The sequence below is a fragment of the Adelges cooleyi genome, unplaced genomic scaffold (assembly GCF_023614345.1).
Source record: "Adelges cooleyi isolate 19-005CV unplaced genomic scaffold, UGA_ACOO_1.1 ACOO_flye_CR_arks_rails_tigmint_CR_PRNA_2, whole genome shotgun sequence".
NCBI classification, from domain to species: Eukaryota; Metazoa; Arthropoda; class Insecta; order Hemiptera; family Adelgidae; genus Adelges; species Adelges cooleyi.
In genome coordinates, this window is record NW_026095860.1 from 3,194,804 (window position 1) to 3,222,125 (window position 27,322).

Sequence of the window (27,322 nt, forward strand, 5' to 3'; positions counted from 1 at the left end):
GAAAACTCTTCGGAGAACTTAAACTATAGATTAATAATGAACAAAATGCCTTCAGTTCACGTATACTGATAGAGCTCGGCGTAATCGAATCAGGTTTTTGTCTTCATAGTCACAGATATATCATATTTAAATAATAAACTAGATTACTAAGTGTACACGAAGCCAATAGAGATATTTGAAGTTACCATTTTTCGCCGTCTTTGTAGGAATTAGAATCTTATCATATGAAAATATGCTTATAACAATAAATGACTATAAGTTAAGTTGATAACGCAAAATCACAGATGTATACATTTATAATTTATTTATTATTTTATATACACAATTGAATCCCATAAAAACGGTGTACGTCGACTTCCATTCTTATTTGATAGAAATCTACATAGTTTATTATGATATAATATAATATCCTGCGTCGATAGCTAACCTAACCAAACACCGTTACGGTTAGGTTAGGTTAGGTTTTGAGACCACAGCGGCTGTTCGCCATTTTACTCCCTCCCATAGACGTCCTGTTCCCGGTTAACAAACAGCTGCCGTAGGAGGGCAGCTCGAGTCAACCGGATAACCGGGAACTCGGCGGTTGTCCGGTAGATGGCGCGTCCACCGTTGGGAACCGGAATCCGCCGAACGTCAACAACAAGCACGGACGCCCCATCGGTCCGCCGCCGTGGCCGGCACCGTTCATCGGCGAGTTCAGACTCAGTTTGGATATATTACCAGTAGTCAGTAGTGCGCGCGGTGACCGTCATCCGTGTCAGACGTCGCGCGTGTTCCATCGTTGTGTGCAGCTCGTCCGCATCCGTGTTTAGTGTTATTAGTGCGCCGCTCGTAACAATAACAACAATACGGCTGTGTGCGTGTGTGTGTATTATTAATAAAATATAATAACAACGAAGACGTTTATTATTTTGTGTTCAACCGAGTTTTCGTTTTGCCGACGACCAGGCCTGGAAAACATCATGTGACCGCCGTGGTCCGGGAATCGTGTTCATCCCGCTGACAGGTAAGTCGTCCGAGATAACGCCGTGTGATAAGAACAAGATAATAGTATAACTGTCGGTTTTATTGTGTGTGTGTAAAAAAAAAGGCGGCAAACGCAGGGAAAGTACGAGACGACCCCAAAGGGATCTAACCTGAACAGCGGTTCTGGTATATTCTGGTATTAATGGTAGCATGTGTTTACCTACTCGACCGGGTGGTGTCGCCCAAGTCGTGTTAACGAGGGCAAGGGAAGGGTGGAGGGCAACACCACCACTACTGCAAAACCCGTTTGACCGCATTCTGCCGTCGTCCAAGTCAGCAGTCAGCACCCATGACCTATCGGTAGACACGAGGAAAACCTAAAAAAAAAGTGTAAAAAGAAATCGAAACCAGCCGGCTTTCTTTAGACCTAATAGGATAGTATACAGCAAGAGATTAACGTGGATTATCCTCTGCTTACATATATATATATAGGGTCATTCCACGTGTCAAAATGGAAAACAACAATTTCCACAGACAAAACCAATATCTTTTTCACCTTCGCGTCGAAGTTAAAAGTATATGTCCACACAATATATCGAGTTTGAAATACAAAATTTTTTTCCTTGTACAAATATCTCATGGCATAAAACAAGGTACGAAATCTTGGCACATCCATAAAACATAACGCACCTTATACATTTACTTCTCGATACCGTTTAATTGAGAATTATTGATACGTCTAGTATCAGGTTGATACAATGATACTTGTTCATCTCTTATCACAAATATTTTGACTATTAATATTAATTTAATATGCGACACTATACCATAATTACTTTTCCCCGTTTATTTAAAAAACATATAAAACTCCCTTTTACCTAACTTTGTTTACCAAGTGGTATTCTTCCAAACATGATCTAAAGTCTAACTGATGATAACGTCATCAGATGATGATAACGTCGTCACAAAATGTTGATTTTGTGACGACAAATATAGTGTCTTATACCTACACAAATGTTGTTGTCATTCTGTCGTTAAAAATAAATAAAAACAAAACTATTAGCAAATGATTTGTCACCCAACAATTGGTACCCTGTTAGCAGTTAGGTTAAAGTAAATAAAATATAGATATTTTCGAAATTGCTGATGTTCAATAGTAGGGTGATTCACACAAAAAAAAGGAAATATCAAGTATGAATTTTAATTATACAACGTTCTTTGGCCATACCGTCAGCTTTCTGTTTTTTTTACATAACCTCTGCAACAGTAGGTACGACAATAGACAAATATAATAACCTAAATTATGTTTTTTAATAACAGCGTGGGCGGACGACTACTGCTAATAATTCCAAAACAGTCATGCGGGCATTGTTGTTAACATCCTACAGCTCTCTGAATAAAGTTAATGCTCCAAGATAATCCCAAGTGCCTTAATGGCTTCACAGATACCAGTGACTCCGAAAACAATAGCACTCTCCCCCCTTTGAAATTAAAAGTTGTCCCATAGTTTTACTTCAAACAGCGATACCAAAAGTACACATTAATCAAACTTTTTATTCGAATATACATCTACAAAACTGTAATTACATTTAGTACTTGTACTGTATTACTGTAGTGGCGGATTAAAACTCGGCCATTATTTTACGCTTTTTATTTAAATACTTCGCTGGGAATGAAGTTTTGTATTAGTTAAAATATATTGACTCAGACAAAATACGAATTAAGTACATAGTTTTGGGTTTTCAACGAGCTCAACTGGTGTACTTATATCGAATTTTTTCATTTATATTCGTAGAACCGGAGAACGTGGTTTGTTTTTTATTTTTGGCCAACACTGATTGGACAGTGAATGGGCATCTGTAACTACATCTCTAACTGATTATAAAATGTAATTATACGTTTAGTTCGATGACTTTAGAAACGTTCTGTATTTTTTTTTTTTATTATTATTATTTCTTTCGCCGACGTTTAATAGTTCAATAATAACGTGATAAGCGAGAATAACATTCCGGACTGCTTTAGATAAGATCCGTCGGAATGTATTTTCCACGCAGCTAAACCCGTTGCTTTTGGAACGTTATCGTTGTCGTTGTCGGTATACCAATATGCATTTAATTATTTCAATAATTATTTTTCACAGCTGTGTAACGAACAAGGAAAAAATCCGAAAAAACTTCACCGTATAGTAGGCCTATTAACTCGGTAGTAATTATTGACTCCGCCCGTTAGTATGTTTTTTTTATGTAAAAGATAGTGTTATCTTTTTAAAAGACACGTCGTTTTATGTGACTCTACTATGTTGGGACTCTAAAAAGCGAGAAGCAAGAAATTAAAATAAAAAAATGTTAAAAAACATCTGGTCTATGTTTGTTGTTACTATAACGCTTTGTGTGTATAATATGTTAACGTGCACAAGCGTGTCGGGTAGTTTGAAATCGTCGTTGTTATAAAGTACAGGTGCCCAATACGATTTGGTATCATTTGAAAAAAACAACACTGCTTTTGTTAATATTATAAACATTATATTATGATGTGAAAGCAACACAACAATATACACTTGTATTTCGATTATTGCACCAACTGTTTTTTTTTTTCATTATAAAGAAGTTTTGTTCAGCGGATTTTCACTTTGAAATCTAAAACTCTATGAGATAAAATAATTATTTTTATCTTATATTTTATATAAAATATTTATTTCTATGCAAACCCGAAGTTATTATCTTTAATTTAAAACGCAAAAAGACGCATTCAGTTTTTTTCTAATCGCTTTTTGTCTGTCCCCAGTTCTAAACATTCAGAAAACAAACACCCATATACGTTATTTAAAGTACATTAAGTGTATCGCTAAACATTTGAGAAAATATATATTATCTACTTGAATCGCAAATAAAAAAAAAACCCAATTGTTTAACCGTCTTCGCGTTTTCAATTAAAAATGTGGAACTAATCGATTTGAGAATAATAAGGTTTCTAAAATATAAACCTGAAGTCATTACGTCTAAGGTGTAATGTAATGATAGAAGGAAATTGTAATTGTATTTTTATTTGTTAGTTTTAAATTTACAAATGACCCTTATCCCCTCGTCTCCAACATTTTTGGAACCTATTTATACTATCGAATATGTCCTAAATGATGTCAGTGTAAAAACTATAATTTCATATCCAGTCAAAGCAAAATTCGTCGTATAAATTAAAATTATTATACTGATCGTTGCAAATGGAATGACCCTAATATGATGTTGTAAAATGCACAACCATTTGCAATAGTGTACAAAATATGGTGGTGGTCGTATCGCTGTGAATGTGATAACGTCACACAAATCACAATACACAAAAACTATAGTAAACAATAATAATAGGTGTACTGTTTTAAATGGTAGTAATGATAAATTATAAAATGGAAGTTGGTAATTTTATAGTTGCAGTCACAAACGATTAACTAGTTTTAATAATAATATATCTGTATAATAAATAGCCACCGTTGGAGACACCTTGAAAATACAAACGCGTTTTTCACTTGTAGATTTGTGGTCGGTATCTATACAGTAAGTCTGGTCGACACAAATTGCATTTTAATCTCTGTAAGTGTACGGTTTATCGTCGGTTTACATTATAAGTAGGTATGCATTTGTTCGGACTGGCCGTACACCGTGCCTACTATACTATACACAATAGTATAATATATTTCAGGTAAACCTTTTGTATACACTCAAGCACCACCCCACATTGCCCTCGACTCTACAAAATAATAATTCAGGTCAAAGGTTATCTCTGGAACGATACTCGGTTAATTCTATTGTTACTGGGTAAAAATAAAAAACAAGCCAAACCGTGTGCCTGGTGTGTCGTTTCCATTGTCAAACGTTTGTTTATGGTAAAGTGTAATATTATTATGTTTTTTAACGGCGACCGAACAGAGATAGTTTTTATGTTGAATTTCTTCGAAAAGGAGGATATTATAATCTGTCGGTTGTCGTTTAAAAATGGTCGGGGAAGCGGGGAGCAAGTTTCTCTTTTCCGATCAACTTGCTTAAATTATCATAATAATATGTACTGCAACTGACATTTTAATCGTTTTACGACGACCGAAGACGTTTTTACACAAAACCGCCACTTTGGCGGCGGTGAACGTACTTATCCCGCTTTAAAACTGTGACACAAAACGAAGAATAGTTCAAAAAACGTTTTCACTTTTCAATATAGTCAAGTGATGTGCATTCGACGACGATGAACTGCAATGTACATAATATTACAGTACAGTCACCTATTTTATTATGCACTTTAAAAGTTAATTTGTTGTCTCTCCATAGTAATTTCCGGCACTTAAATATCTAACGGTAGTCATTTTTTTTTAGAGGAACTGATAAACAGCAGCAATGACGCACTCATATACAAGTATATGTTTTATAAACATATACATGTATTAAAATCAAGCGGCCAAGGTTATTTTTGCATCATATTCAGTATAGTTTAGATCTTTGATCAATTATAAGAACCTATAAAAAAAAAACCGGGCATCTTAAACAAAAATATTTTTTTAAACTATACTTAATGACTATAATTATTGTGTTTTTCGTTTTGCGATTACAAACGAAAAATTGTCATCATACATATTATTATCTAGTTTTTATACTGAGCTAAACATTAACCATAATAATTTTAATGTTTGAAAGTGTACTATTTGTATCCGAGAAATTAAACAAAGCAAAACTGAACAGTAACATTAAAAGTACAAAGTTACACAAATCAGAATCTTTGTAACTTTCACATTATTTTTTTCTCATTAGCAACTTTTTAACTCGTAGCTCATTAATTTTGTAGTAGAACGAACTTAATAACATATAAAAATGAACTTCAACACATTTCAATTATTAAGTCAAATAATTATTATTTAGATAATAATTGAAACAAACAATTGTTTTTAAGTTAAAACTCATGAAAAATCAAATAAATATGTATTTACCTACTTAAAAATAGGATTAAATTATATCCTAAATTTTAGCTCTTTTTGTTCTAATTAAAAAGCCTATTTTTAAAAGGAGTCATGTCTCTATAATAAGACACATAAAATAGGATACAAAAAATAATCGCCCAAATCTGTTTGCGTCCCATGCGCAAAATTAGCATGTACTGTGTACATTGTACTAAGATAACCCAAGTCAAGAAAAAGTGGGTGGATTAGTTTAGGTGCTCCAAAAAAAAAACGGATGCCACATTGTTGTAAACATTGATCAATGATTACTATCATTCAATTGTCCAAATACTGTCAGTGAATGGACGTGCTGGTTTTTTAAAATTTTGTTTTTTAGCTATCATGTAAAACTGTCGAACACAAGTTATGTTCATCTCCATTGCCCGCAGGAAATCGTGTCAGTTCGCGGCTATACTTAAAAACACGTCGTTTACCGTGCAATAATTATAATTGACTTCAAGGTACAATACTTTAAGTATTATCGTTCACGACAAGACGGTATAAGACCTAACTATAATTATTGTGTCGGCGGCCATGTCGATCCGATCGAGAATCGTGCGCGAGTCCCGTTTTCTTATAAATCACTTCATATTGTTCCTTTAGCTAGTTGGTTTGTTCTTGGATTGAACTCGGTAATTTTTTTGTCGTTAACAATTTAGTGGTTAAATTTATTGTACATACATATTGTGAGTTTAATTTTTATTGGTCTTATGAACGCACAGTGCATACCTATGAAAATTTAACTAAATTGGACTTTTTGTTATTTTAAAGGGTTACTGGTTGTTTTCATTCTTGGATTTTTGAATCTATTCGCTGTATCCACCATTCGCTACGTACTCGTTTGCTGGTAATACCTCTGTATACGAGCGGTATATTTTTGTACGGTAAAAGTACTTTTTATCTGTTGTAATTATGTGTCATCATTTCAGTGTTATGTAAGTTTTTGTGTAGCGTTAACGGTCGTGGATTTTGCGAAGGTGTTAAACGGCTCAACCGTCTAATTGGCTTTGTTCCATACTTATTCGTGTGGGGAGTGATTGTGGTATATATTGGCTTAACGAGTACTTGCTCACGCCTACGGGCTATATATTATTATTTATTAATAAGATCAAATGAGTCACTCGCTAGCACTACACTGCTGATAAATACGGTAAAGACAATAATTAAATCATTCGGTGTGTGAACTACTATTAACGGGGGCAGTGCGCTCTGCGTTGGTCGACAGAGAGATATAGAGAGAGAAAATGCCTTGTCTGTTCAAACAATTAGGTTCACTGTTGGCGAATAATATCGTTTTGGCAACGGTGAAAGATTTATAGTGCGGTTTATGACCGTGTGTTGTGTGAGTGTGTGTATTGTATACATTAGTAAAGTACACATCATATAACGTGTTGAGTCAACAACGAACCGTTTATCTATAACAATAATAATAATATTTAAGAAATAAGGTATGGGCAATGTTTTGTCCATAATACTTAACTATAAAGCTGAAATTACAGTAACCGAGGAAAGCTAATTTGATATTTAACTATAGTTGTTCGAAACTTCATCCAGAAGAATCAAGATAGGTTCTTCCAAAAATGAAGTTCAAAGACACGGCTTTTTATATTTTTCAATCCGAACTAATTAAGTCTAGAGTGTTTCACAGTTGTGTCAACTAATACCTTTTTTATTTCGAATTATTATTAATTTATTGAGATGAGTTTGATTTAAGTAACCTTAAATATTAAAAACATATATTGGTCATTTAACTTAGGTCGGTAAAAATAATAATTATAACCATTCTTTTATTGTAGTGGAAATCATTAATAATAATTAGGTAGTGTTAATAATATTATGTTTGTTACATTTATTTTCAGCGATGATAGTTTAAAAATTTGAAGAAAAAAAAATTATAATTTTTTCTATACTATATATTTTTTTAGTTTAAGTATATAAGTATACAAGTACCCACTTATCACATACTTTGTCTTATCTTATTATTATTTTTAAATGAAGACAAAGCCTGTCAAAAAGATTAACTTGTTTTCTTTACCACAATATTAATTTTACACTAAATAAATTAAGTATCACAGCTAGTGAAAATATTATATGCCCAAAACATGTAACTAGAAATCAAAATTAGTGAAGTAAGTCATATGTTTAGCAAAATAGAGAATACCGTTTAATAATTATTATGTGCTAAAAATTTCCATGCACAGAAAAATAAACACACATTTACATACATTCTATAAACCGTAATTAAATAACGAATCACTTCGCTTATGACAATTGACAATAATAATATACTTACTACTATCATATAAACATTACGCCTGACATCAACAACAACAATAATAATAATACAAATATTCAAAACACGCATTTGAAATAGTATACAACTTGGCTTAATTAGATTAGGTACTTATTCACTATTATATATAACTTGTGATGGTACAAAGTCCTGATGCGCGGTTCATTAACATTTGTGATAATAATACATGTTATCTATTTTTTAAGTTAATTTTGAAATTGTTTTCATAATATTTAGTTCCTAATAATGCTCGTATACTTACTATTATTATAGTGTAAGGTAAAGTTCTTAAAATTATAACTTGAAAAATAAATGGAAGACTTCGAAACAATTTAAAATTGTCATATAAATGTTAAATGTATAACATCGAATGCTAAGTTTCTTTCAAACATTAATAGAAAATAAAAAAGTATATTTTTACAGTTAAATAACATAATAGTATAGAATATAAAATAAAAAATATACATTCATGATATTTCAGTTAGGTTAATTAATTACGAATAATTTATTTTTAATAAAATTCAACTTGACATTTTCACTGTTATCCCAAAATCATGATAGGTTGGACTAATCTGGATTACATTTTGATTAATTATGTTAATATTATACAACTGAACGCCTAATTATAACTAGATGTCAAATATCCTTTATGTATGTAACTTGTTATTAGTTGCAACGCAAATTATAATTTGTAACCGGTTACAATATGTTGAGTAACTTGCTTAACTCCGATTACATATATTTAATAAGTTTTGAAATTTGTTGTTGAAACAATGAAAAAATGATAAAGTTTTGTTGTGTTCGTAATTATGAAACATTGGGTACAAATTCACACACAACAAAACTCAATTGTTTGTTGGATTTCAAATTTGAATTTTATGGTCTCGCCGATTATTAGATTGGGTCAGATAAGTGTGATATAATATACTCCATAGAAGTAATATGATGTAAAACACTCTTCACCGTATAGTGTTTTCACCCCATGTACGATTTATTTTACTGCAAATTATTTGTTTCTCAATTTCATTATATCTTTGTATTCTGAAATTGATTATTGGTTGTTTTTTATCCATCTGCTTTTAACGTTGTCGACCAATTATGTGTTTGTTTTATTAGTTTTATATATACCAGACGCCAGACTTGAATTTTCTGTAGTTTTGCTGGAGACACACATAATGAAAAACGGCGTATTTCACCCTCAAAATACTTTCATCGTTCCCCTAATAAATAGAACCCGGAGGGTGGAACTTGGTACCTACCGTAGACTGTCTTGGGGTGGCCAACAGCAGCAGGAGAATGCATCAATAACAACAAGGACGTTGTCGGATGCACGTTGTGTGGTGTGTATAGGTTTTTATCAGAACTCACGAGTGACTGTGGAAATCTACTAAAAGGCATATTGTACAACATGTATTAAAAAAAAAAGATGTCCAAAAATACAATTTATGTATGCCATTTAAAGAAATGACTAGGACACTTTTATTTTTGGTGAAAAACAAGTCTAATGAGATGTACTTCTCAAAAACAGAGCAGTTTTAACGTCAAGTAGTGTACAGCTATACCAAGCTAAATATCGGCCTAAGAAAACATTGTGTTCTGTTTCTATAATATAGCCAATACTGTTTAGTATTTGGCTGTTAATATTTGATTTGGTCAATTGACCGGATGTTGATCATTTGACACTAAAATAATTTTATTTGTGATTGATTTTTGTTTTATTTAATGCGTTCGATTTGTTTTAGTTTTTATTCAATTTTTGCCCGAGTCACTTACGTTCTGCTCTCGAAACGAACGGTAATATTAATTTTCCATTTGGTTTGCGTTAATGATAAATTATTGTATTCATGGCTTGAGTACCGTATAATATTTCTGCCTTGCACAATATTTTCGCATTGTCCGTGTCGCATATCTTCCTCGCACACTTAAACCATACAAAGAATATATAATATATTATTATACTCGATTTGCATGTTTTCTCCGCGGTGTCCGGTCGGGTCGCCTAAAATAGAAGCGACATAATAATATATAACATACATATTATATACCTTGTATGTACTTAATAATAACAATAGTCAATAGTACCTAAATGAAATCAACTACAATAGTGATAGGGGGAATGGGGGGCGCCATTTACCATATTATAGTGTAATAAAGAAAACAAACACCGTTTTGTATATTTTATTATTATAATGTGATGTATAGGATACTAGCGGACGATACTATATGGATGATTATAATGTGTTGGATAGCTGATGAAACGCCTGTAAACCGCTTGTACTTACTTACCTATATATTATTGTAACCACCTGTACACAGTGTCGACGACGGTAATTGCTAACCGTGACAATACGTAATGGTTCTTTTAAAGACATTCACTGTGTACGTACACTTTGAAAATATTTAACAGTAGTTGCCGCAATCGCCTCCTATTTTCTACCATGAATGGATGGTACTGGTTTTGTTGTGAGGCATAACGGAATATCGTGTTCTACGTGGGTTTAGCCCGATTATAAGTGTAATGTGTGTACTTACAGCTACACTGACTTTATATACATACAAATTTGCACACGGTCGGCTACAAACAAGACTGCATACCGGCGCGGCGGCAGGCCGGTAAAATAATTACACTAAATAATAATAATGACAATAATAATTATAACGGCTCGCCAGGTTTATAAGCAAGTCGATCAATTTAAATTCCTCTAGGTTAGGTCAGGTTAGGTTACTTTTAGTATTCTTTATTATAGGGGTGGTCTAACGGTGTATGTACACATAATATATATATTAGTAATGGTGTAAAACCGCTTATATTATGGACATTATTTGTAAACAAATATTTTTTAAAATCAGAACTCAGTATTATTTAAATTTTTTGTTGATTAAGATGCCCTTCTTTAAGTATGTCTTGAAATATTTGCATCTTCAAGTACCTAAAATACTACTCAAATAATTTTCAGAAGTATTTCAAGAACTCATAAAAAAAATGTACTATAGCTTTATAAAATATGTTTTAAATTAGTTGCCAAACGAAAAGTTTATTAGTTATTACAATTGAAAGTTATAATTTGTTTAAAACGGTCGTCATTCGTGTATAAATTCATTTTTCTGCTTTTATCGGCCTCTTATCTACTATATAAAGGTCGACGTATAACTATAGATTTAGATTAGATATCCCATCGATTTAAATAGACAAAGCGCTGTTTTAACATTGGTTTATAATCCAAAATAACTAAAAAACCCGTAAAATTGTTGTTTGATTTTATTCAGAAAAATAGTTTTATGCGGTTGAATAATGTCATTCGCTATTAAATTGTAAAATGTGTAATATTTAATTATCATGTGACATATTATGTTCAACGATTTGTATGTATCTAATGAGAGGCGATAGCTAATTGTCATGTTTGTATATCAGTATGTCAGTGCGTGTAGAAAGGAAAATGTGGCGTTGGGTCAACTGTGCATTGAACTCGGTTTTGTGTAATCCGTGGAACATTCGGTGATATTCTTAGGCGTGGAATTCATAGTGTATTCCCAATAGTTCATCTTGGGTAAAATGATCGTCTTTTAACGATAATATTGAAATTGTTGACATCCGATTATATTATGCAGTTGGAATAATTGCCATTGTTATCGAAGGTACAAGGTTTGGTTGAAGCATATTATTATAGAGAACTTTGTAAGCTGGTACGATTATTAAAAGACTGTGAAACGCTCATTTGTATCCAACGGTTCATAAATAAATATATTGATATGCATATGTTATACATTTTATATCAATTTTTCAGTACAATAGGACCGGATAGTGTGTGAACCAGTGAACATAGTGCGTTTTTGAGTGGATTTAATTTCCTTGGAAGGAGGTCGTCGTTCCGGGCCAACCCTGATTTTGACTATCGTCACGACCCGTTGCACCGAAAACGAACCTACTAAATATGTTTCCTTCCAAAAAAAAAAATATAATACTTACAATTTTGGTATCGAGTTTGCCGCGACGACCGTAATGTGGGTGTGATTCGTCATAATGTTATTCGGTATATTATACGTGACCTTGTTGACGATTACTTAGGAATTCTTAACGTGGACGACAAACAGTATACACACCGTCAACCGACACCACCCGGGCTTAGCTGCACTGGTCTCCACTATATAATATTATGGTATAGTGTGAATCCGGCAAACACAGTGTTAGACGGATGGTATGGAATTTTTAAGCCTAAACGAGAAAAACTGTATTTTGATGTCCGACATAAGTTAGCAGGACTTGAATAGACCTCTAATAAGCTGTTGTATATACGTTCACGTGCACATGTATCTAACCCAAACATTTCGGTTAAACACATACACTACACTAGTTTTATGTAATGTTGGCCAATGTGTCAATGAACGACCGAGTTAACAAAAAAAAATACATCATTTAAATTAAATATCAAAAATCTGGATTTTATTGCGTACGTATTACCAAAAAAATCAGAGGTTTGATATTTAATTTAAAGTATGTTTATATATTGATGTATTAAACATGAGAAATGTTTTCTGTTCGATCTAATGGTTGCATTAATCTAAATATTTTGTTTTAATTATACGTCAAGATAAAAACGATTACATAGTAACACTTTTTAAAATAATAACTGCTAGTATTTATAATGGTTGACAATGCCACCAGGCACCATCCCTCCATTTCCACAAACGGTGGGCTCTTTTTGGTATAAAAATGTAGTAAATGTTTTACTGATCTAAGCATAACATTAGTCTAAATCTTCTGTTTTAATAAATTAATATTGAAAAGAAAATCATTGTAATATTTGTGTTCGATGAAAAAAACTACATTCAACTACATGGTTGAAAAAAAGCAGCCAAAAAATGTTTTTTTCATTATAAACCCTGAAAATGGTTTGTATCTTACCAAAAATATAGATTTTTGTAGTTGGGTCGGGCTTTAAAAAAAACATGGTACTGCCAACTCTTGAGTATTGACGATACTTGTTATCTTATACTTAAATATTATTAAATGACAAGAGAGGACGTAGAGTACATTAGCCCACTTCCTCGATCAGTACTTACAGTCCAACTTAACCCCGCCCAGTCTTGAATTTTTTTTTATAATATCGACCTAACCTATCCGACTCATCATTTGAGGTTCGATCGATACATTCTGGGAGTGCCAAAGGGGGGGGGGGGTAGAAAACAATTATTCCAACAAACTATTGGAATAAAGCGGTTTCTGAGAATTCCTACCGATGAGCACCACTGCCGCCGGTTTGTCATTGTAAAGTAACTGTCACCGTTTCCGGTCAGATGTGATGACACGACGATCCCAAAACAATGTTTGGACACAGATTTTTGAACATTATCGTATAGTGATCGTTCTTAGGTCCCTAAAATACATCAATGTTCGTTTTAGCCAAAAGAATAACATAATAGGGCTTTTTGGCTATCTGGCCGATTTATGTTTTACTCTATGTTTAAAAAAAAAAAACAGTTATGTACATTTCATAGTTGGCTTCGTTTTATAGCGCGTTATGTAGGTGAATACTAAATCGTGTCTAGAGTTCTGTGAACAAAAGTCAATATTGTGTCGCATGAGGAATACCAATTTAAATGTTATTGTGTATGTATAGTTATACCTTTTTAAACCGATCGGTTGTAAACCTTGTAAACCTTCAACCGTAAATCAAAATTACCGTACATTAAAATTACACACTATAGAGAAAGGCCCCTACGATAGCAGGATAGGCAGGATTCGACGAGGTGCATTTGTAGCCCTTGCTCCGAGCGTCAAATGTAAGGTATTATTATTTTTTTTTTTTTAATAAAATATAGTATAGGTCGATTATCAAATATAATTTTGAACAACAAATATTAGTTTTTGGAAGTTTCATAAATTTATTTTAAACAAAATGCATGAAAAAAGTCAAACCCAATAAACACATATTTTTGGTTAAATACCAAACTCTTGCTGGGTTTACTTGAAAAAACTCGCTGGGGTTTTATGGGTATGAGGTTCTTTTGATATTTTATACTCAACTAAACTATAATTTTAGTTGTTACATGACTTGAGGTATTTTATGTATTATTATAGGTTGACTGATCTGCCAGCGTCAACAGGCTTAACCGAAACGTTGACAAACCAGTTGACTTCAACAAGTCTTCAAAAGTGTTAATAAATTTGAATACTGTCGTTTTGTAAAAGGAAATATTTTCTTTATCTTACACATTTTAACGTTTCGTTAGATAAGTTATTATGGAAATTCCTAACCATAAAGCGTGCGTCCCGTTTAAAAAAACGGTTTACTATTTTATAGGTTCGACGGTCGTTGTACCGTGCGCGGGCGGCAATAAGAAAATATATATATTTAATAGCTTTATCAAGCTAGAATGCGTGGGAAAAGTGTGTGAAATGATAGTGGTCAAATTAATTACAACAACACTATGGGTATGATGGCATATAGCTAAACGAGTAGCCGACCGGTCACTTTCGAAAGCTTTCTACAATAGCAATTGTTTGCAACGGTGACAAGTCTCCTTCGGAAAGAAACAGGCCCTAAACGGGTTTTCTAACTTGCAAAAAACAATAGGCGCCGCCGTTGTCGTGAGAACACAACTGATGGTCGTAAAGAAATCTATTTAAACGAGAAAATGTGTTAAAATTCACACAAACACACCATGCATGTGCTTAAGATATAGTGTATTATGGGTATTTTATACTTGCACACAACACTATTATTACATACATAATGCGTGTAAGTTGTTGAAAATAAAACTAAAAGTGATTTTCTTAACGGTATCTTCTCGGTAATTGTTATTACGCATCATATTATTATTTAAATCAAAAGGATTTCTCTATGGAGAAACATTTTCTTGGGAAACTCGCCAAGGCCATCACGATTTTTAATTTTTACTTGGTTGCAAAGTCGAGAAGATAGTATAGTTTTTATGGCATTATGACATAGAATTTTTTATCGGTGTCTTACATGTAAGATATCTTTAATAACCGATAGACACAGACACAGACCATCGTACTTAAGTGCGATAAATGCTTTTTTTTTACTGCTATTGGCCAAACCTTATTTATAACCTAACTGACATTTCAAGCTTATGAAATGCATGTAATTATAAACTATCAAACGTCGTTCTTCAAAAATTGTAAGCAAAAATAATGTGTCTTTTTCTCGAAAAATATACTTTTCTGTATCTTCTGAGTTGTGGGCAAAGTTAGTAGTTAAGAATTAAAAAATAATAATGCTGGATCACCGAGTTAAGGTAATTTAGTTAGTATAAACTCACGTTTAGGTAGGTAGGTTTTAACATGATATCTCCTTTAGGACATTTTTAGATTTACGTTTTTTTGACAATCCTTGAGTACCTACATTCACACTTAGGTTTTTGTACCAAAATTACATTAAATTAAAAACGGGTACATTGAAAGCAAAGTAGAGTTACTGCAGTTTAACTGGTTTAGAAACGGCCACCGCAGTACTGGTTCGATATAAACTATATATTTGAATGTAATACAATCTCTCTTGAGAAAAACATTTTACTTTTATTGCAGATGTATTACTTAATGGTAATAACTTGTTACATGACGTGTATCGCACTTAAATCAATTACTTCTAAAACCGCATATAAAATGGTTCTTTATTTTTTGATAAACCAAGTATGAAAAAATGTAATTGTGAAAGCCACTTAAATAGTTAATTATTGCAAAGTGTGCTTGGTTAATATAGTTTTTTTAACCAATTCATCATCGGATTCACATTGAAACGTTTTCCATGGAATTTATTTAATCAATTTAAAATGTATTTGTTTCTTCAACATCAGCTCCTGTCCCACGTGCTCTCACGCCATTAATGTAATGTTTTTTTTTTTGCTTAATACTTTGAACAAACGGATTCCTCACAACAAAATATGATAATTAACCGGTATCGTTGTACTAACAGTGATGTCTATGTAAATAATAACTGTATAGGCTATAATAATAATTAATCTATTATAATAAAAAACACTATTGTTAAAAAAAAAAATTCCAACAAAAAAAAAACCTTGGCATTTAGTTCACGGGGTTAAAAACCCGTTAACGCGGCCTGAGCGAATGAAGAATATTTTCAAAAAAAAAAATCTCTTTCGGTTAGAAAGACATAAAGCTATACAAGATTAAAAAAACCACGTTGAACATTTCTCTCGAGTTGATAAATGTCTAAAACGTTAAACGACGCGTCAAAAACGTATTTAACCATTTTATTTTTTTCTCTCCTCCCAAATCGGCTCTCCTGTGGACGATGATAAATTCAATTACACTTTCGGTGTCGGATGATTTTTCCCGGACCGCTGCCGCAACGTATTTTTAACTAAACCAAAAAAAAAAAACAAAAAAAAATAATGTTTTTAAAAAAACCACCGGGTAAGGTATAATAATATCCGTGTGTAAAAGTTATTAAGCGATTCGTAACGGATGATGCAGCGATGCAACTACAGTGTGCGGTTGCACGCCCACGTACCTATATGATCATCATGCACGCCCGTGTTCCATATATTTTTACCTTATTATCTAACTCGGCCCATCGTCTTCGGGTTACTACGTGTCTTCCTGTTTTTCGGCGTGCCCAAGACTATTGTGTAGTATATTATGAAGAAGAAAAAAATATGATTTTTTTTGTACCTCTAAACGGGAGGTTCTCACGGACGATGATATGGTCCTTGAAAGACCTGTCCTTATTTGCCCAATATACTCAAGTAATGCGCATATAGTACACTCGTGTGTTTTGTCTTTGTGGCCGATGCATCTTTCGGCGAGGTACCCGTGGGAAGAAGTAATCGTCTCGGTACAGGCGACAAAGAAAATAACCACTGGCGCGCACTTGTTAACCGCACATCGTTCCGAGGTTACACCATAGAGAAAAATATATAGAGCTGCAACATCAATGTAATAGTACCTACTCGGCAACGAAGTAATCAAGAAGGCGAAGACTTTGTGTACATTTTATTATTATAAATTATTTACCAATTGAGATCTCAAAAAATAAACCTAAAACCATACTAGTGGCATATCGAATTGGTTCTTTATTTACAAGCCAATACATTTAAATAGTTTGATTAAGCAGCTTTTATCGAATAGAATAATTATAATTTAACGATTATTATAATTTTGAACACCGACACGTGTAACATTAGATAAAATGAAAGAGACCATCTCGAATTATAATTATTATAAACAACGTCATTCACTAAACACTACAGTAGAAAAATACCTACATATAGGTTATTTTTGGTTACTGTTGGCGAAACCGTAGCGCTGGTCGGCTGTCGCTGTGTTGGAGACATTGAATGAATTTGTCTTTTGGTCTATTAAGTGTTGATTTTCCGTTTTATAATTATTGAGCATTGCAGTTTTCGGTTTCTCGGATTGCGGTCGGGTTTTAGGTCACCTTATCGCACACAACCGCACGTCAATGATATTTTTAAGAATAATAATTAATGTAGCTGGGTTCCGCCTTTTTGTTTAACCGTCGATACCACCGTCATTGTACATAGCCGCTTTAACCTGGTGTGGTACCTGCTGAACGAGTCATACATGCATACTCGTGCGCCGATAAGCTGTACATTAAGTTCGTGTCGTCTAGGCTGCATGCCCGCGACCGGTTAGTCCAGAGTTTTCCCCTTGTGTTTCATTGCCTTTACCCGTACAGTCCATGACTTCTAATGCACTGTGCAACTGTTGCGTACCGTCACGCCTGTTAAACATTATATAGATTGAAATCAGTAGATTAAAAAAAAAAATGCTTAGAAGAATTTTGTTACCATTCCCCCGCAGCAAAGGCCGTCTAATCTCGGTCTGTACCGGCTGCTGTGTGTAGTCATTAAACTGATGAGCTATAGAATTCCTCGGGGAAGCGTGTGCTACAGATAAACGTTCAATTATAACTGAAGACCGTGTTTACCACATACAGTAGTCGAGGGGGGTTTTTTTTAAAGGCCTGCCAACTATGGTACTGTGCGAAACGTTAGAACGAGAACCGTTACGGAGGAATAGTGTTTAACGACCGTGTTGTTATATGAGTGTGAACCTAGTCTGTCAGCAACGTGGACCGTGCACGGCGGATTACTATTATTCGTACTCTCGTGATCCGGCACGTTACGGCTGACAGCTTATCCGTAATGCTATGCTGTATAAGTGTTAAATGATCGATGGAAAGCGAATACGGACATGCACGGTTCGTTTCCCAAATCAGTAACCGCCAACACACACAAAAAAATCGTTTTAAAACGGATCCAGTTCTCAAGTAGTCAGTCACTCCGCCGGACGACGTTGGAAGTGAACCGACTGATGACTTCTTTGACTTAGTCGCTTTACAGTCCACCATTATTCAGATTGGCGCACTCATTTTTAGTTTTACACACAGTTAATGTTCAAACTACACTTTTGGTGAATTTGGGTACACTCGAGCTTAACCCATAGAGTGCGCGTCCTCATACTCTCCGCTGAGACTTAACCCCTGATTGGTAGCACTTTCAAAACGACCTATTAGGGCCATAGTCTGCGGTTCTACGACATACCACAAATAAAATGATTTGTTTTTCCTTCAAACTAACTAACCTCTAAACCTATTGTACTCCATCGGACGTATAGATTTTTTTATTTACAATTTAAAATACAGAATAAACATAATAAAGGAAAATACAACCTCGACAACCATCGTTGTTTTGTTATAAACCATTTACTTATTATATATACAAATATATTATTGAAGGTTCGCAAGGACACTTGAGTATCTCGCGTGCAGCTCGTTCGATCGGATCAATGGTTTATGAATATATTAAAAAAAAATGTATGCCGACTGTTGCGATCCGGTTTGCAAACGCAAAACCTAATTTAGACAAAATATATATACTTTCATATTGGTTAAAAATAAAATAAAAAGCTGCATTCAAGCCGTTGGTATATATTATTTAGTGAAACTCGTTCTCAAGGTAAACCGTTTTTCTGTCAAATTCTACACAATGTGCACGTAATGCAACTGTGATGGCAGCTATGACGAATAGATCAGAGTCTTGGCAATAACCCGGGGTAAAAAAAGCCCGGCCCAGTTAAGTTTTTCGAGGTACACATAAACTCAAATAAAACTAGCTATGCTCTTTCCCATGGAAAAGCGATAACCAAAACGCGTTATTCCGGACTGCGCAGGCGCATACAGGTGTAATGCGTTTTGGTTTCTGCGCACTATCGATCTTATATGGGACAGAGTATATATAGGTTATTTTGTCACTGTGCAACTAATTGCACTCGACTCGTCGTCACGTTACAAGGTGGATTCGACAGACGTTTGCTTTGACCGATGACGTGATTGTCGATTGGCAGACACAGTTTCGGTGTTTTATGACGAACGCCCAGAAAAGATCCGAGACATAAGAACCGAGATGGCTGGCTACCGGGTTCTTTGTTGTCGCCATAGCCAACTATTATGTGCTACTATAATAATTATCGGTATTGATATTGTGCCTACACTTTGTCTTGGGTTTGTGTTGCTACCGCCGCAGCAGCAGCCGTTTAAGTATTGTACCCGCTATAAACAATACCGATATTCAAGGTTACTGTGTAATTTATAATGGTACAATAAAAACAGTTGACCGTGTGTAGAGATGATGACGGTTTGTGCGTGTCCCCTGTCGCCGTATAAAAACGCTCATCCGTATTGCATAGAAGAGCATATTATTAATATTACATTCGTCCAAGTACGGTTCGACCAACGCCTGGCATTCAATGAAAGCCACAATATAACACACACGTGTAGTGTGGAAACCGGAACGAAAATAAATGTGAACAATATCTGGATGCGGCATTTTTTACAATCGCCAATGCCCTTTCAATTCGGCCGGTTTTTTTTTTTATCGCTGTCTGTTAAATGCCACTTGGATCTAAACCCAAACCGGAATCATCATTATACACCGCAGCGAACGCCATCGTGTATTTATTATCAAACTTTCTAGATCCACCGTGGCCCTATTCAATATTAATAGCTTTGATGTATAACGCGACGTTGAAATGGCAAAAATAATGTTGACTATAATATAATTATAACCGCTCGCACCGATCATAGAGGTCACTCGGTCGGTTTTAGAACAGGTGGAGCGAGACGGACAGCGGAGAGATGTCTTGGAGATATTAAGTGCAACTGTTTAATTCCATATTACCTCGTCTTGGCCCAATTAGCAACAATTGTATTATCGATATCAATTTGCTGAATCAATTACAATTCTATTCTAGCTTCTGCTATATTATCAATTTCGCCAGTCGGCTATCAACATACAATATATAAAATATTTGAAAGACTGTATTGCACCGAACCAATTCATTTACTGCAAATTAATGTCGTCATAAACGTCTCGGCTACTAATTCTGAACGCGCCGAGGTTTAATCAACTGCGTCGTGTGCACGTTGATTAGTTCTTGTTAATGTATTGTACTGTGTGTAATAATAATATGATTTTGTTTAAACGTGTGGTGTGTGTGTATGTGTGTATGTATATCCATGTATTTATTATGCATGCACAGTCAATTGCTGCTTTCATATCACAATGGCACAGTCGAAATTCATCTTTTGTTTGATTCGCGTTTCTCAACAATGTCACGGCCGACCGAAGCAGTGAATTATTACAAAACTTAACTCCATAATCGTTTACCGTAGCCAGCTGTACCTACAATATCATCTCGGCGCATTAAAAAAAAAAAAAATATATATATATATGCATATATTTAATAAAAGTAACGCGAATGCTTTTTAATGGATCACCGTAGACTCGCAAGATTAGCCGCCGGAGAGATGAGATGCAACACACAATGGGGAACAGACAACACTCTTCCTGTGGTGTAGTAACAGAATGCATTTTCTAAACACACAACACACACTGTATGTACAATAAGAAAGAAACAGCGCGGCTTCCAGAACAATAATCTCGACCATTGTCAACGCGCTCTTCTCTTGTTGGGATCCAAGAGAAAAGTCAACACAGCATATATGCATACTCAATTAGAGATTAGACACTGCTATAGAAAAAATAAAGCGCTAGCTTAAAAAAAAAATCGATGAACGACAAGATCTGGAAATTCGGTGTGCAACAGACACCTCCTTAGCTTCCGAATGGCTTAGTGTCTTCATCATTGCTCAATATTGTCGGTCCAATATTCCTCGAACCCACGTCTACACTTTATCCTTCTTTGGAAGCCAAAACTTTTTGTTCTTCCAAACGCATACGAGCCTGACTGTGCGTTCAAATAGCATTGCAACTACCCCTCCGACAACCCACGGGTTTGAATCCTTTTCATTTCCGTCTTAGATTGGGACATGATCTTCTTTCGTTCCCCTTCTATATAATCTAGGCTTGTGTCTCCATACGGCTAAGCTTGTGTCTCCCTAAATTATTTATTCACTTATGCGACTGAACATTTTTCTCGGTGCACTTCCGTGAATCGTCCACCAATATTGTGATTTTACCTTATTCCGTCAGGTTTTTCGCCTAAGTTTGCACCAGCCCATGATTAGGTGATTATTTTCGATGTGTAAGCAATCGGACCATATATAAGCTTCGCGTCGAAACTACCAAATAATATCCAATTCGACGCTTTACTAGGAAGTTGTCAATATGTGTTATTATTGTTTCTTCTGTTTTGCATTGTACGGGCCCGTTGAGATTTATCACGCTGAGGCCATATAGGCATTATTATTATTGTTATTGTTACCACACACTGCTGGCTTGTCGGTATACTTTCGCGTGTCGGACACATATTATTATAATATATAATATACGTATTGTCGTCATGTAGTATATTATGGGCGTGTCGATTATCCTGCACGTTTCCGTGCCGGTGAATATTATCAATAACAATAATCGAGGTTCGTTCGATATGGTATTCTTGTTTAGGTACATGTATATATATTTTTTTTATCAGAGAAATCGAAATTTTATTCTATACCGGAAGATTACTAATATGCTGCGTTGTATCATTATCAACATAATATCGTGGTAGTCTCAGTAGTGTGATGTTTTTCTACCATGTTGTGCTTTTTGCTAATCCGGTATTTGATATGTTTACCCTGTTTCAGAATTATGACGGCGAATGGCAGTGTTGTTGCTGTTAAAAACATAATACCGTATATTGTTGGCAAGACATCCTGAGACGCTGAAATGTCGCCCGAAAACGAGTGTCCGAGGTTCAAACAGAATGCGTGGAAAAAGGAATTGTGCTCAAACTGTTTCCGCCCGAAAGAGGAACACCCGCAACGACCCAAACGGGTGCAGGTCGAATACAAGCCGTTACCGGAGATATCGCCGTCTCAGGTGAGCAACAAGAGATACTATCTATCTTTAGAAAGCCCATTGGACATGACGTGAGAGTGACTGACCTTTGTAAAAAACTTAACGTTTTTCTAGAATGTAATCCGGAATCGAAGTAGGCACGCATCACCTATTTTGTCGGAATTAGATTCATCTGTTCGGGTTAAAAATAAACATTTGTCGCACACGTGGTAATAGACACTTGAAGAAGTGCACACATGCGAATATATTTACCTCTTATACTTATTGCTTCGGGGCATACTAACGACTAGTGTACACTAACAACAGTTCACGCGTTGAGAGATTATTAATCTTTATATTAATGTGCTGGTTTCGAGACGTTGAACTCTGAACATATATATTATACATACAATTTTTCTTAAAAAGTAATGAATCTGTTTTGGAATAATTTTAGAAAAACCAAATCTTACTTATCTCTCGTTTGTAGTTTATTCTAATCAATTTTTGTTTTGTTTATCTTTTATTCGTTATTGAAACATTTCAACTGAACTTAAGCCTAACTTTTACCTTTTATTTGATCATATTCTAAACATTAATTAAGTGTTTTACTTTTTATTTTTTTTGTTTCAGAGCATATTGAAGGCCAACGGTTCCTGCGAGAAATCGTTGAACGTGTCGTTTTCCAACGTTGAGTTCGAAATCATCGGTTACGGCGGCGAAGAGTATTCCACGGACGACGATTACTCGGACGCGGACGACGACTACGGCCGTCCGCAGGAATACGGCGACGCCGGCGAAGATGAAGAAGAGCTAAAAAGACTGACCGAGGCCAACACGAACATGAACGGCAGACTGAACGTGCCCGAGAAGAACGCCGTCGTCGTCCCGGTGGCTGCTGTCGTTACGCCGGCGAAGACGTCGATCGCGCCTAAGGCGAAAGTGGCGCCCGAAAAGGCGTCGTCGCCGCCACTGGTCACGATCAAGCCGTTCGGCGAACAACAGTCCCAACAATCTTTGGTGTACAGTTTCTTGAAGAACAAAGAAATGGCCGCGGCCGCCAAAAAAGAGACACCGGCAAAAACCACTGCCGCCGCCGTTATTGTTGTTCCGGCGGCCACGGTGGACGACGGCGAGAAAACCGTGGACGCGGACACCGCCGTGGCCAACGAAGACGCGCGGACGCGTAAGACTGAAACGAAAAAGACTCTGGCCAGGAGTTCGTTGCTGGCCAGCTCCAACGAACCGTTTTTGCACATGAAACGGTCCAGTATTCCGGCGGCCGACGAAGTAGCCGTACTCGCCTCCCCGTCCGTCCAGACGCCGTCGCAGGACCTACCCGCGAAAAAAGATCCGGCCGCCGTTGTGGTGGTAGTACCGGCGCCACCGCCGCCGCCGCCACCACCGGAAACGATCAAAACCGAACGATTGCCGCAAGACGCCGTGCCGGAAGGGCCGCCGACCCCGCCCAAGGAACCGGAAGCTGCGGCGACGGACGCCGGTGGCTTGTCCGCGTACAAGACGCGAAGTAACGTGCCGCGAATGGGAACGAAACACTTCAAGATAAAACTACCGGTGGCGCCTATCCCGTTCCAAAAACCCGTCGACGCCTGCAAACCCGCGGAAACGGCCGAATCGCTGACCAGCCGGGAACTGGCCGGCGAACCGGACGGCAAGGCGGATTCGGACGAGCCGGGCGATCAACAGCTGCCGCCAGTCGCGCCTGCCAACCGTTCTTTCCTCCATACCTTTAGCAAAGAAAAGTCCCCTCCCCCTCCACCGCCGTGTGATACCCCTCCTAGGACGCCTCTAAGAAAGGTTTGTATCTGTTTGTTGAATATTTGTAGGTCTTTGCTGATAGAGTTGACAATCAGCATTTTTTTTTTTCCGACCCAGTTTTTTGACCTTGTAATAACCATATTTTCGGGTTATTTGTCCAACACCGTCTATGGAGGCCTCGAGTCCAAATACTTATATCCCAAAACGACTGTCCTCATTCTAAAACAATTATTTATTTGAAAACTCTAAACTGTTTAAAAAACAGCCGTTTAAATAATCTAATATTGTTTTCAATCCGACTACGCTCTGCCGGAAAAATTCAACGATTTTGTATTGTCACATCAGAACAAAACATTTTACATTCTATACAATTCGTTACAAGGTTGGTTAAGCTATTCATTTTGGGGTTTTTTTATTTTATTTGTTTTGTATGCTTGATGCTGGTCAACTTGTAAAGTGATTTGTCTACTTGAAATAAAAAACTGTGCAAATAATTAAACTTAATAAATAACTAAACAAAGCATATTAGGTCTTAAACTTTTTTTTTTTAATTATATTTTCTATTTCAAATTTTTTGGCGATGAATGGTATTTTTTTATTTCTATTTGATTACTAAGTTTTTTCATTTTATTGTCTTTAATGTTTCTGAAAAAATGAAACAAAAACTAGTTTTTATTTAGAAATCGAGCCAATATTTCGAATAAAACTACATTGGATTATAAACCTATTATATTGTTTAAACTAAAATTCAAAATAAGTGCACCTACTTCATCGCAGACCCCGTGCAAATCAAATTTAAGCTTAGGTACCTAAACAAAAAAAATCTGTTTAAATTTTGAAAAAAAAACTGTTTTTTTTTGTACCTCTCCCGTGACTTCGTAAACCCAATACTTTGTTTGCAAGGAAAAGTACTTATTAAGTTGTTTTTTTTTGTGTTTTTCAGACTTCCAGCAGTAGTCCGCCGGAGTGTCCCAGGAGCATCAAGCGTCAAGCTCCGAAGCCGCCCCCCACCCCTCCGTCGCCGATGGTGACGTGCGCGAGCAACAACGTCCATCACCGAGGGAGGCACACCAGCGTGTGTTCGATCACCGACGACGAGTGTGAAGTAGGAAGAGGTCCCGACGAGACGACCACGGCCAACCGGAAGTTGTTGGCGGAATACTGCGAGCAAATCGAACGGGAACAAAGGCAAAACCGGGACGTCGAGGAGCCGCCACAACCGGCGGACGACGCGGCGTCTCGCGAGTCGTCCACCCTCCCGTTGCCCAGCCGGCGGCCGTCGTACGAGAAAAAGAAGTACGGCAAAGCGGCCAAGGTGGGATCGAAAATCAAAAAGTTTTTGAGGCTACCCAGCAAGGACTCGACGACGGCCTCGCCGCAACCGTCGACCAGGCCCAAACTGGAGATCATTCACCCGTTGGACATCAACAAGTCCGGCGTGCAGATCATCCACAACATGGAGATCATACACAGCAGCATACACAGCGTCAAAGGGTCGGCGCACCATCACTCTGGTGAGATGACAGCGAACGTGTGTCACTAAAACCTTACATAACCTACCAGGCCTAAGAAGTTGGCAGTTGACCTGAAAAATAAAAATAATTAAAAGTGTATTATTATGTACAAATAATACAATTTGATACACTGTTAGACCTATATAAAAATTAAACTGTCCTAAAATGCAAAACAAAATTACTTTTACTAAAACACAATAATTGACAAATTGTTTGTTAAATAATAAATTCGTACATACTCCAACAAATGTTTTTAAAAAAAGTGTATACAATAACATTTCGTCATTTATTTGAAATTAACCCCAAAATATATACATTTTTTTCGCCAAACCCAAAACTCATCTCTTGATCAAAAATCAGAATTTTTGTATTCTATGTGTCTTTGAAAAAACTACCGATTATCCTACAATTTTGAATTTAGCAAACAAAATAGTGTAACATTATTTAAACATACACAACACCGATCTAAAATACACCGTAAACCTGTATTTTCAAAAAAATTTATATATTTTGGCAAAAAAAATGTGCGTTAACAGTGTGTAATAAGAAGTTAAATAGTTTAAATAGTTACATAAAAGCCTTAATCAATTTGTTTTTATATAAAATGTAATATTACATAACATTGTCTTGAAAAATAATAAATAATGGATTTGAACAATTTTAATATTTACTGAATAAAAAAAAATTATAAGAGGTACTTAAAAAGGAAAACCGTTTTGCTCACCAAATAAATTCGATTAAGTTTTCAATCCTTGATAAAAATCAAAGGGCCATTTTTAAACTTGATGATTGACTTAGCAATTGACAATTTAAAATCAAGAAATATTTGTTTTCAAATTTCCAAATAGTTTTTTTTATATTTAAAAATATTATTGTAAATTTTTGAAATAAGTCTATTAATGACGTACCATTATATGGTTTCCACTTAAAAAGAAAAATTAGTTGATACATAGTCTATTTGCCCCAAGTTGATCACTGTACATATTTTATGAAGTTAAAAGAAAAATTAAATCATCATAAATTAAATGTAGTCTTAACATATGCCAAACCCTGTCAATAGATTATAGTTATACTTAATTGATTTTGAGTTCGCCAGAAGTTCTGGCTAGAACCTAAAAATATATTTTTTTGGATAAAATAATAATACATAAAATGATTTCATTCATCCAGCATTTAACTCTTTAAAATGTCCTGCCATTGTATTCCAAACTTATAACAATTTTTCAAGTCTTTATTTAAATATTACATTTACCATCAGTGTGGAACGTTAATTTTGTACTCATAAAATAAAATAATAACTGTTTAAGATACTTATAAAATAATTGTAATTTTTATCACTTATTGGATAAAATTCAGCGTAGACAAACAATAGCAAGTTAATATACTGAGACACGTCAATACCTAATTAACATATTTTTTAAATAGCGTGTATTAAACTGACGGCCGTAACTAAATAATCGATAACATATTAAGAGTTGATCGTGATGTTCTCAAATATTTTATTATTTTTCT

The 27,322-nt window shown here is 35.3% G+C and overlaps 1 protein-coding gene across 1 annotated transcript in view; it reads left to right on the forward strand.

The window, feature by feature from the left end:
* The first annotated feature begins 695 nt into the window (after positions 1-695).
* Positions 696-27,322, forward strand: part of LOC126833954 (titin-like) — a 28,928-nt gene continuing 2,301 nt past the window's right edge. Inside the window, exons 1-4 of the mRNA XM_050565562.1 lie at positions 696-1,006; positions 22,328-22,562; positions 23,151-24,335; positions 25,240-25,810. Coding sequence (XP_050421519.1) covers positions 22,410-22,562; positions 23,151-24,335; positions 25,240-25,810 — 1,909 coding nt within the window. The 5' untranslated portion in view covers positions 696-1,006; positions 22,328-22,409. The remainder of the gene's footprint in view (positions 1,007-22,327; positions 22,563-23,150; positions 24,336-25,239; positions 25,811-27,322) is intronic.